Here is a 13,634-nt window from a genome sequence, read left to right as displayed (position 1 = left end):
ATGATGTCGAGGGAGAGCCGAAAATGCAGTCCAAGAAATTTTCACCGCACAACGGGGATCGAACCAGGAACCTTTGTGTTAGTATCCCAATGCGCTAACCGCTACACCACGGTTCTCATTAATTTCTATATTTTATTTGTGTTGCCCTATATTCTTTATTCTTTATATTTTAGCACCCCAGTGTTCTCTTTTTTTTTTGTCTGTATTTCTCTACTCATCATGTTTTGCCCTTTATTTATTTTTTTGCTTATTTTTTATTTTCAATATTCTGTAAACCCCACCCCATCGAGACCCTCTTGTTTATGACGTAAAATATAATTAAACTCTACCATATACCACTTTAGGTGTAAACTTTTGGTTTATGATACATATGACCAATCGAGAAGTAACTATGGTAGTATTTGTGTTAAAAGTTTCTTTCTACTAACTAGATATATGATATAACTTGTTCATATATACATACATTTAAAATAAACACTTAACCCAGCCGTAGGATTAGCAATGTACGAATTGTATTAGCTTAAGATTTTTTTATAAAAGGTCCATTTTACAAACTATAGAGATAACGGCCGAGCATTTAAGCCGTACCCCCATTAATGCGACAATAAGACCGCAGTATTAAATGACCAAATCGGAACTTGGAATTTTATACCAATTATATGTACGGTCACTGAGTCACGCTAATTGAACTTCATTTTCTCATTTAAAATCCAAAATTAAAGAGATGACAACTTTAATAGCTTATCAAAAACAAATATCGCCTTAAACATGTTAAAAGATTCTCGTCTGAAGTTGTCAATCGAAAGTCATCAGGTAAAATTCGTTTATGTAATTTAAAAGTTTAATTTATTCGAGACATGCCAACTTAGCTACGGGCTAGAATAAAATTTAAAATAAAATGTCTGCATATAAGATTTACACTTTTATTTATTATACTTTTAATGAAAATATATATAAAGTTAAATTAGTGCATATATGATGATAAAAAAAAAATCAAACATTTTCACATGTATATGTATGTATATTGCTTCGTACAACTTAAAAATAAAATAAAATACATCTTTGAATTAGCAACATCAATGGATTTCAAGACTGTTGTTTTCTATCAATACGGTTTATCTTTGAACTGTCATGCATGTTTTATAAAATACTATTGACTATATTCTTAAATTATGGGTGGACTCAACGAGCGATTGAATAGATAATTGTTCAATCGCATGTCTTCGAACACTTCTATCCCAGTTGTCTCCCCACCCTACCCTGTTTTTTCCACTGCCTAACTTGTTTTTCATTGCCACTGTATATATAAGTACAAATAATGTAATAAATACACTTAACAAATCTATCGCACTTTTTATAAAATATGAGTGTAATATATATTGTAAATCAGGTTGTAGGCAATTGTATATAATCTATTATCATTCAAATCTTAAAAGTATTTTCTATTACCTATGCCCCCGTCCGAAGATTAAAGCATTAAAGCGATGGTCCACCGTATATGGTAGTTCATACATGTACAAAAAAGTCACAGGTGACATTTAAAGGTCACTGCGACATTCTCAATGCTTTAGTTTATAAGCTTTTCAAATAACGTTTTCGTTTTAAAAGTCTACAAGGTATAAAATGTAAGATAATACTGTTAAATTAGTCTTTGGTCAAGTAATAAACTCCTGTGAAATGATAATGCATGTTATGATATGAATATTTGTATATCCATTGTTGGTTGCCCGGCTGCTCGGAATCTTTGGCAGTTGTGACGTCATATCCTAGTGATCTTATAAATTTACCATACGCGTTGTCGGTCTGTAACAGTTACAAAATTGTTAATGAATCACTTCTTCTGTAATACAATACATGTATTTCGTTGACACCCTACACCGCTTATATTTTATGAGCTCAGGTTAAAAAACAATTTTAAAACATAAATTTTACTACATATGACAGTGATGCAAATTGCACCCATACCTAAACGTAAATTTTAAAAGGTAAAATTACAGGTTAAAATTATTTTACCATTGATACAATGTGATTTAAAAATGAATGCAATTTGACAACAACAATTATCGAGATTCACATTTAAGTAAGCAAATAGTCTGTGGACATGAACAGTCACTCTCCCTATATCCACATAGAGTATTATAAGTACTGGTTATACTTTGCCGAACGTAGGCGAGATCTATTCTGAGAATGTTGAATATTTTCCAGTTTCATTGACATCATCATAGTCCACACATAATAGACATATATACATAAAGGCTAAGATAAAGCACAGTCCAGTTCCAACCCATGACGTCATGAATGTCCAGTCATATTTTATCTCTGTTTTTGCAGGATAAATATAGTTTTTATTCTCGTCTAAATCTCGTAATGCCATGAAACATACGTTACTTGCTACACCTGCCATTGCTGAAATAAATAAATAAAAATCAAATACATACATCAAAAATGACAATCTTACCATACCTTATACATGTATATATGTACACTTATGTATGTTTTTTTCAAGCACTGAATTTATTTTTTAAGAATTTTTTTAAGCTCTTTTTATGAAGGCATTTTGGATTGAAATGTAAAAAGATGTAGTCGATGAGGCAACAATCTGATAATCAAAATTCCAATAAGCATCTATAGATATCAATATTTAGCATAGTTAAATTGATAAAGATTGCCAAAGGAAAACGAGACCAAGTTATATGTATGAAAGAGCAGTAACTAAGGACACCTCAAGTTGTTGAAATGATTTAATGTGTGAGACTGAAAGCGTGGTTCTATATCTACAATAAATGTTTAAAAGAAGATGATCCAAAAAGGGAGAAGGGCGTTAACAACACTTCACATATATATAAATTGATAAGTACTTCTTTTTAATCCAAATAATTAATGTCAAAATCTCTGTTTGCTTCTTAAGTTCTTCAATGTCAATTTTTAAAGTATTATTGCCGCGTAACATACACGATTCACACATGTATATCTATGTATCTGTTATTAACTGTATACTATGTTCTAATATAACCGTTCTAATATATGATAATATACAAATACTGTCTTGGTTAGGTAAATATGTGGTTTTATTGAGTTTTGCATATTTACCGAAACAAAAGACAGTATATTTGTTTTATTCCATATTCCGAGAGATTTATAGGACAGAGAGGGTTGTATGTAATGACATTTTTTTTTAAACAAAACCATGTGAACATAAAACGATTTTAATATAATTATACACGTAAAAGCACGAGACGTTTTCCGGTGGCAATACTCTTCCGTAGGTAAATATGCTTATTTATTCAAAATCCCATTCATATAGAAAAACATACTTAATATAAGTTCTATCAATATGGAATAATTTTAATTACCTGCAAATAAGAACAGAATAGCACTGGCTAAGTAAATAGATGATCGCTTTGGATTCTTTCTACATGGCCACAATCCACAAATCATTGTTAAGACTGCAAATATCTGTATCGCTCCACATGTTATTAACAATCCTACCCATGATCTCTCTAAATCTGAAATGAAACACGATTAGATATTATAGGAAGATGTCAGTGGTATGAGTGCCAATGAGACAACTCTCCATCCAAATAACAATTTATAAAAGTAAACCATTATAGGTCAAGGTACGGCCTTCAACATGGAGACTTGGCGCACACAGAACAACAAGATATAAAGGGCCACAAAATGTATGTTTTATAACATTCATGATTGACTGTTCAATGTTTGACCTGAAATTTCTGAATTCATTTTTCGAATGATTCATCCTTTGTATGACAAGGATCGTTTAAATGCAGACAGACAGCCAGTTTTATTTTTTTGCCAGTAATCATCTTCCTAATTATTGTGTCTATAAAGTATGAATAAGAACGTGATTTTTTTTGCCACGCGACTTTTAGAAGCAGTGGCGCAGCGGTGCACTGAAAAAGTGGGGAAGGGAAACTACTGAAAGTGACAAGCAAACAAAGGCTTTTTTTCTAACATCCCCCGGCTTCTATAATAGTGAAAAGTAAACAATTACTGTCACTGAAGTAGACTTTTTTTTACTATTTTATCGACAGTTTTATTAATTTAAATGTGTTTTCTGTTGATCTCTTTCCTATTTTCCAGTCATTGTAAAAAAAAAATCACCAAACTACATGGGTAAGTTATATTGTATGTTTAAAATAATTCATTTAAACACCATAATATTAGTAAGGACCAAACGGCTTCAAAAGAAACAAATGTACTATGACTATTGCAGATACTTACGAAGGTATCTAATACCATCGGAATCGTCTGGGTCTTTCCTTGGAATCAAATCTTCGTATGTATAGACACACTTCTCATATCTCACTCTTTCTTCCGCTGAAAAATATAAGTAGTGTAACACATTGGTCAAAAGCAATATGATATTCTTAATTTAATATGTATTAGGTTGTGTGTTATTCGATATATTTAATTTGTGGACTAATGCTTGTCTGCCAGCCCCCCAGCCCCCCACCCCCCCCCCCCAAACCACGACACTTTTTCCTTACACGTTTTGTTTGTTTTGTGGGTATTGGTCTTTATACTGTAAAAATAAAATTGAGAATGGAAATGGGGAATGTGTCAAAGAGACAACAACCCGACCATAGAACAGGCAACAGCCGAAGGTCACCAATGGGTCTTCAGTGCAGCGAGAAACTCTTGCACCCGGAGGCGTGCTTCAGCTGGCCTCTAAACAAAAATGTATACTAGTTCAGTAATAATAGATGGCATACTTAACTCCGAATTATACACAAGAAACTAAAATTAAAAATCATACAGGACTAAAAAATGCCAGAGGCTCCTGATGTGTCTTCATTCAATGTACAAATGCTTCCCTTATTGCGACTACCGATTCTATCATTTTCCTTATTAAAGTACACGTGTCCGCATATATTCATTTCGCACCGTGACATTTGATTTTGCGTTGATAGTCATTATTATGTTTGGTTTCATGATCACATCATATGTTTAGTTTTACACATAAGCTTAAATGTACTTTTGGTGGGTTTATGTTGCTTAGTCTTTAGTTTTCTATGTTGTGCCTTGTTTTCTATTATTTGTCTGTTTGTCTTTTTTTCTTTTTTAGCGTTCAACCATTGTCAGTTTATTTTCGATTTATGATTTAGAATGTCCCTCTGGTATCCTTCGCCCCTCTTTCATTCATTGTGAAAAGTTCTATTTGTACCGTAATAATTAAATATTTACACACTCTTGACTTTCAAATTTGAATTTGAGCATCGAACACATATTTACAAAGCATTATTTCTATTTTGTACCTCCTCAAATACCCAGTCGCCCCTTTTCATTCTATTACAACGAGCAAACTTTTATGGTGTTTTGTTTTGAATTCTTTCAGCATATAGGGAAAAGTTTATAGATGTTCAAGGCCGGTACAAGTACATAGTACGTAAAACAACATACGTAAATGTAAAACAATGCATGTATAACAACATACGTATATTTACAAATACATGTATAAAAAGTAGGAAATAGAACAGTTTGTCATTAATGACTTTATAAATAACATGTTTAATAAAGTGCACTTGTCTGTTCCAACTGCAAATTAATGCATATTATACTTATGTCTAACCACAAATTTATTAAAGAATACGTTTTTTTCTGTCAACTGTTTTTACCTGTAAAATCAAACTACCGGTAATTAATCATTCTCCTCCACAATAACCCATAATTACACTGGTTTGAAAATTACACGTATACATGGTATTGTATACAACAAAAGAAATCTGACAAAACTATATATTGTTAACTTTGTTAGTAAGAAATCTCGTAAACATAACACTCAAACTGAGTCGATACAATCTAAATTGGGTTTGGGTGTGGGGGCATTTGTGCAATGTCGGTCTGATCAAGAATTTGTATACTGAAGGGATACTATACAAATCCTTGGTTTTAACTTTCACGTACTATATATCATCTTTCAGCACTGTTGAAGAGATTGTTATTTTTTCTTTCAATATTCGTTAATACCAATGTTGACACTTATTTAAAGTTGAACAAACTTCCCAAAATGGGTGTGTCTAGTATATGAAATTTAGTATTAATAGTTGACAGTAAGAATTGAATTTCCTTTTTGTGGAAATAAAAATGAAATATTTTGAGAATACAGACGATCAAAAACATTCCTTTAAAATGATGTTTAAAAATTTATTGGGAATTATAAGGGTCTAAGAAATTGAATCTTCAATTTGAAATCAAATTATCATAATCGCTGTAAATGTGAAAATGAAACATTTATCCTTAACATTCTATTATTCACATCCCACGTAAATGAAGTAGAACCTTTCTGAAAGAATTAGTTAGAAATAAGGACACAGTACTCGTGTTCAATTCATATTATAACTTTACTTTACTTATACTTGCTTAATTTATTTTTCAATTTTCAGCCATTTATCACGTACAAATATTTGTATACATCTCAGTATAAGTATGTAAAGCAGTGCATTGCGAATAAAAAAAAGGGGGGAAGGGTGGTTCAAACTCCCCTTGTTTTGCCGATCAACGCATTTGAATGTGGACATATAGATGGAACCCCTCCCCCTTTTATCCTTGGTTGGGAACCCCCTTTTATAAATGACTGTCTCTGCCACTGAAAAGGTAAAATATCTAAATGATAAAAATTATCATTTTTTTAAACATAAATTGATCCTAAATATTTGTATACATACCCGACGGTACTTCATAAAGGTAACACTTTCTCCACATTCCATATCGGTAAGAAAATGTATTTTTAATCGTTGTATTGCTATTATTTACAGCATCAACTTCATACCAATAATCAAAATATATGCTAATCAAAGTCAAAGCTAAAGCTGAAATCATGAAGAAAACAGACACCGCTATAGCACACATATGTTTACCCATTTTTGAAACGTTACAATAATTCCTGTTGACAAATTATGGAAGAAAACGAAAAATTTCGAAAAATATGACCACAAGTCTCAGCTCGTACTGGGAGCGGCCATTTCTAAATAATGAGTAAAGAAAACCTATACTGTCAACCGGTTTACCTATTAATACCTGTGTTAAAAGCAATCAAGGGACTTTCTCAAAAGGTAAAAGAGACAGAAAGCGTTGAATTATGATTAAAGTAATTATCTACCTGTGCTATAGTGCGATAGGAATGTGTTTCATAATTTATTAAAAATCAATTTCATTGATATTTACGAGCTATTACATAAAATTTTAGTTTAAGTTTGAATCAAAACAGGCGTTCATCGTATGCACAGTCATACGTTATACTGACTGACATCAAAACAATTAAACAGGGCTTAACTGCCAAAAGCTTCCTCAATACATTTAAGAAAATAGTTTATTTTTGTTGAAGGAAGTCGTAGGTCTATGTGTATCTCCAGTGGACGATGTGTTTTAAATTGTTAAAGGACACATTGAACAGCATGAAAATGAAGAACAAAATAATAAATGGTGTTCTTCTCATATTATGTTTCTCTTTCCATGTTACAGAATGCAGATTCCCAACAGGAACAACATATTATTAATGTATCCGTCTGTATGTTTGGCTTTTTAAAATCTGATTTGATGTTGTTAGTGTTGTTTATAAATGAAATATACGGTTATCAACTTAAAGTTTCAAAGCAGACTTTCGTGAAAAAAAGTAGAATAAATTGTCAAATTTGGCTCGGATTTTTATGCTCGTGCGATTAATATTTATAAACCCAAGGTTTAAGACCTTTTCTGTGATAAACCTGTTTTGATTAAAGAAATACAGTCCAACCCTCCAAATCGTCAAGAATATGTTTAAATATTTGCCACTGGACATTAAGCAAGCTACAATCTGAATCAAGCCACTAATACATTTGCATTTTACCATTGGCTATCTTATACTGCTGTGGTGGATTAAACTGTCAAGTTGAATAAAATATATTTTTTAGATACTGAATCCATAATTCTTGGATAAATATTCCCTTCAGGAAAAGGGGAGATGATAAAAAGCGAAAAGTTTAAACAAAAGAAGTACATGTGGTCTTTTCGTTTACGTTTATCTAATTTTGACTTTTAAATTGCATTTACTCACTGATAATGAATTATGTTCAAGTAAGTTCTTAAGAGTCTTACATGTAATAGGATTGAAATCTATGATATAACGATATTTGAGATATCAAAATTTAGTGTTACTCTTGTTATCGCGTGTTGGCAGCTGGTACTCTCATGCCTTGTTCTGTCTTTTATCTTTTAAATTTATTATAAATTAGATTATTTTTTATATATCTGTACAGTTCGGAATCAGTACGCGTTTAAAAAAATCTAAACTATTAAATAATTAGCAAAACCAGTGTATGTAAAGTGCGGATCCTAAAATATCATTTTTACTGTATATGCCATAAATGTCTAATGTAGAATGATAAATAAACAGACGAACTTTTTTTAATTTTTGAAGAAAATGAAGAAAAATAGTTAAAATGTACATGTTCAGAAATACATAATACTAATAAAACAAAGTAAGAGATGCGAGCGGGATTTATCGCGCCTAAAGCCATCCAACTGTGAAATATATACCAAAATAGGTGAATTTTTAGGACATTTCACGAACAGATCGTGTAGGTGCTTTATAACTAACAGGTGAGATGTTGTTGCAGTAAAAAATATTCATTTTAATACAATTATTAAAGTTGTATAACGTAGAATATGTTTTGTCATTCAGTTTCTTCATATTTAACTAAATTCCACTATGATGATTTCGTAATGCTAGTCATGTTTACTGTCGAATAATGATACTATTCTTTCATTTTAACTGTGGAGCGAATCATTAGTATTGTATATGCGGTGCATTTTCACTGTATAATTATTTTTTTTTTTTTTATCTATTACAGCTCATTTCTTTAAGCATGTAGAGCAAGACTTTAGTTGATTTGCTTGCTTTTTTTATTGGATAATCATTATGATAACACCCAATTTAATTCAAATATTAAAAATACAGGTTAAACTATGCCTATTCATATTGTTTTAAAATGTCAATCTTATTTACAAAGTTTGTATAAACAATTATACAAACAAAGCAAGCAAGCCAACCAAAGTTTTGCTTTACATGCATTAGGAAATTAGCTGTAAAGCCTTAATTTAGCCGACTTGCTCAAATAATAGATAAAGTAAGAGAAATATTTGATAAAATTTAACTTACGGATAAAAGTTTGGTTTTAAAACACTCTACTAAATTCAATAGAAATAACATTTATTTCAAATGTATTCCATTTAGTTTCTTATAAAGCGTATAGAGATCTTTATCCTTATTTTTTTTTTTTTATCCATTTCCATGACACTTCACCACTAATTACGTATATCTTGATATAGATTGCACCTTTGTTTTCCCGTTTAAAAGGTTTTACACTGGAGCCCTTTATAACTTGCTGTTCGGTGTGAGCCAAGACTCCATGTTGAAGACCGTATTTTGACGTATAATGGTCTACTTTTATAAATTGTGACTCGGATGGAGAGTTGTCTCATTGTCACATACGACATCTATATGGCTTAAAAACGAAACGAGACGGGATAAAAAGGGATGAAAAAATCTACGCTACTTTTTTAATATATTTATAATGGGCTTTATATGAGTCAAAATAGAGTAAAACAGTGGGTCGCATTTGGGTATAAGCGTCACGCCGGATTGCCGATTTTTTGCAAGCGTGGCAGGTAAAAGTCAAATGATTGTGTAGAGAAAAACGGGAAATGAAGTCTAGCGGGACACGGATAATTACAAAAAATTAGAACTGCATAGTATAAGCGGGATACGGGAATCTGACAAAACAATAAGCGGAATACGGGAATCTGCCAAAACAGTAAGCGGGATCCGGGATCAGAACCCCCCCCCAATGAGACCCCAGAAAAAGATATTTTTGTATATTCATCCTATTGTTACAGTCATGCCTTCAATAACAAAAGTATCCGATGCATGCATTTTTTCATATTTGTGGTCCCTTTTTCAATTTTGTGGGGTCCAAATTTATAGTCCTTTAATATAGATATTTGGAATTCGTTGACATGCTGAATCTGACCATGTATCAAGTTTGGGGATTTTTTGCCTAGTTGCTGAAATAGCCAACATAGAGTTCCAAAGGGTCTAAAATCAACAAAAATGAATTGTAGCATGCATTTCGTGTACAATAACCCAAATGTGCATGGTTTTACCTCTGTGGTAGTATCCATTCGCGGATCTAGAATTTTTCATAAGTAGGGGCCCATTGACTGCTTAAGAGGGCCCGCTGCTGTCACGCTCCAGTGATTCACTATATAAGTTAAAATCAAGGAGAAACGTAATCTGAAGAATACAATATGACATTTTGAGAATCGCTTTTGTTACAAGTTTGAAAAGCTATATATTTGATGAAGAATGAATGAGGAGTTTGTATTTCAATTGGAAAATACATGTATCATAAATCCTACAGTCATCAACTAAGTTTTTTTTCATTTGTTGCAAGTGCATTTATCACATAATTCTACAATAAAAATTCCTCGCATCTTTGAAAATTCTACATTAATAATGACTGCACTAACAGTGATAATTCATCGCATCTATAGTTAAAATGGATCGCTTTCAATAATCGATATGCTATATATATAATGATGCTTTTATAACACTTATTTGAAGTTTAATGCTATGTTTGTATATTATAAAGACATATCACAATGAAAATATGTTAAAACTTAACTTAAAATCCTTTAACTTGATATTTTCAAAACGTAAACAAATACAGTTTTCCCATGATCCTTTATTCTACAATAGACATACCCGCATATAACAGTAAAAATGAACTAGCTGGATTCGCACTTTATATACACTGAAAACTATGTCTTATTTTAACATTTTTTGCTCATGTCATATACAGTAATGCAAATCTTCACTTTTGATAAAATAATTACATTTTTTTCAGGGAATTCAATGTGATCACTAAATTTATCAGCGAAAAGGTCATACGGAGACCTAACTATTTAAACGTAATATTGATTGGAGGATTCAGGGGGGACCTGGGATTGAAACCCCCTTTTATTGGACGATTAATGCATTTGAAAGGGACATATAGTTAGATTCCCTCTTTTTATCCTGAGTTGGGCACCCCCTTTTGAAAATGTCTTGTTCCGCCCCTGCTATTTGTTAATTTCTGTATGACAGTGTGTAGATTGGTACATTATTCTCTCACTTCACTGTACTATTACATTATAAATATGTGCGGTGGTTATTATATATAGTTATGTCACATGTAGTCTGTCACGACAGTTTGAATGACATTCTAACTCAAATTGAATTTATAGTCATGTATAAATAGTAAAATGTGTAAAACACAGATTTTTAAGCGGAAATATTTACGCCTTTTAATCGTATCAATGAATAGTGTTTTAAAATATTACAATAGACGCTAGGATATATGTTACATTTTTGTCTTTTGTTCGTAGGGATAATCGGATTTCTTTAAACCGAGGGACGGTATCCAAATATACAAGATATGTCAATGATTAAATGATTAAATATCTTTAAAAATCAATGACGTCCCAGATCAATTCCATGAACATGATGGCGTGACTGAATTTTGAATACAAGCATTAAATTTATCATTGGCTAATGTTGGAATAAAGAAACCTCAAAATTGCTTCGAGATGAAGAGCAGCAATAAAAGCTCTGATCAGTTACTTTTTTTCATGTGTTTTTTTCTCTTCATTTTGGGTTATGAATTGCATTGATACGCCATGTCTTTTCCTACATGCAGTATAACTTATAAGTCACTAAGTCGGAGCAAATTTAGTGTTTAAACTTTGTGTTGTAATTTTTATTAACCTTGATACCAAAAGACCCAATCCATTATCGTGTCAAGTTCGGTTTTAATTGTTTTAGTGAATTGGAGAACCCCCTTTAAAAAGGTTACGAACGACGGACGCTCAGGGATAAACAAAAGCTCAATAATAAACTTCGGCTTGACGAATTAACGAAAACCAGAGTAGCCAATTTAAACTAAGTATAAGTGGTAAGATTTCCAATAAAATATAAAATAGATATATTGGTACTTCCAGCACAATATAAGAACATTTCGAACCGGCTCGATTCGCTTTCTTCTACAGAATTTATAATATTTCCATAACGGTTTAGGAAGATTTTTTTTATCATAAGATATGACTTATCTCTCTTTGAATAATTCAGATTAGTAATAACAATTTTATCAAAGTCAAAATTAAGAACCATGGCGATTGCAATAGCATTTAAAGTTTAATTCGCACCGCAGTATGAACTAGTCAATGGTAACGTACAGCAATAAACAAATTCCCGTAATTGAAAGAATTAAAACCGGAACTATAAATTGCTTGCGGAGGAGACTGAACCTCATGATTTTGCAAATCTAACTTTTTCGTTGTTTGAAATTCTTAAATATCAAAATAAACATGTCATCGATGTTAACTTGATGGTCTTATAAACAATCCAAAAATGTTACTACATCATTAGTGCAGGAATGCGAATATTTGGAAAGCTGAGCAACAATAAAATAACAAAACGATTAAAGAACATTTGTGAATCGGGAGAATTAACTTTAACTTTAGCTAGATCTATATATATAAAAAATATACAATTGTACAAAACACTGACTCCCTTGTTATTGTTGTCTTGGTGACTAACAATTGTAAACAACAGCAGTGGAGAAAAGTTAAATCACAAAAATTACGAATTTCGAGGAAAATTCAAAACGGAAAGTACCTAATCAAATGTCAAAATCAAAAGCTCAAACACATCAAACACATCAAACGAATGGATAACAACTGTCATATTCCTGACTTTGGACACAGGCATTTTCTTATGTACAAAATGGTGGATTAAACCTGGTTTTATAGCTAGCTAAACCTCTCACTTGTATAACTGTCGCATAAAATTCCATTATATTGACAACGATTTGTGAACAAAACAAACAGACACAATAGGTGAAAATGTGAAAATTTGGGTTACAGCAGTCAAGATTGTGTTATAATCTTAAATACAGTAAATACAAACAAGTATGTAATAAAGTGATACAAAATTTAACAGAGCCACGTCATATGTAACGTTGACCATTTAGATTGACCAGTTAATTGGATACTCTCACGCAAATTAAAAACTAAATCTCCTCGGCGGTGCTTGAAACCCGTCAAATCCAAATGTATCAATATAAAATTGAGAATGGAAATGGGGAATGTGTCAAAGAGACAACAACCCGATACACATTTGATAACAATTTCAATGCGAATATTACTTGTTTCTAGACAAAAAATAATCAACTTAAAGTGCTCGATCAAACTATTTTAAATAAAAATGCATAAATCTCTTGCAAAAATCCAAACCAACACAATCAAACTGTTTTCTAGTAAACTTTTAGTCTTAGATGCATGATTTATTTTATTAGTTGAAAGTGGCTTTGAACTAGCTATCAGTAACTGCGAGTACTCTCAGATATGTACTTGTTTAACCCCGCCACATTCTATATTCATGTTCCTGTCCCAAATCAGGAGCCTGCAGTTCAGTGGTTGTCGTTTGTTTATGTGTTACATATTTGTTTTTCGTTCATTTTTTGTAAATACTTTTTTTATATTTAGCTTAAAAAGACAGTTGTGATTTTTGCTGTTAAAGGTACCAATATCAAAATGGT

At 31.7% G+C, this 13,634-nt stretch overlaps 1 protein-coding gene across 1 annotated transcript; it reads right to left on the bottom strand.

The window, feature by feature from the left end:
• Positions 1-909: 909 nt before the first annotated feature.
• LOC139489051 (uncharacterized) lies at positions 910-7,055 on the bottom strand. Its single transcript, XM_071275152.1, has 4 exons — positions 6,687-7,055; positions 4,243-4,338; positions 3,354-3,506; positions 910-2,406 (listed from the first exon to the last, which is right to left on the bottom strand). Exons 1-4 carry the CDS (start codon positions 6,880-6,882, stop codon positions 2,177-2,179), a joined length of 675 nt encoding a protein of 224 aa, XP_071131253.1. The 5' UTR covers positions 6,883-7,055; the 3' UTR covers positions 910-2,176.
• Positions 7,056-13,634: the final 6,579 nt, after the last annotated feature.

This window comes from Mytilus edulis, chromosome 9, assembly GCF_963676685.1.
Source record: "Mytilus edulis chromosome 9, xbMytEdul2.2, whole genome shotgun sequence".
In the NCBI taxonomy this organism is placed as follows: Eukaryota; Metazoa; Mollusca; class Bivalvia; order Mytilida; family Mytilidae; genus Mytilus; species Mytilus edulis.
Note: the sequence above shows the minus strand (reverse complement) of the source record. Positions and strands in the feature narration are given on the sequence as shown.

Coding starts and splice junctions, on each gene's coding strand:
- LOC139489051 (XM_071275152.1), bottom strand. CDS start 6,882: ATGGGTAAACATATGTGTGCTATAGCGGTGTCTGTTTTCTTCATGATT. Junction 4,339..6,686: donor CCTTTATGAAGTACCGTCGG/GTATGTATACAA, acceptor TATATTTTTCAG/CGGAAGAAAGAGTGAGATAT. Junction 3,507..4,242: donor CGATGGTATTAGATACCTTC/GTAAGTATCTGC, acceptor GTTTCATTTCAG/ATTTAGAGAGATCATGGGTA.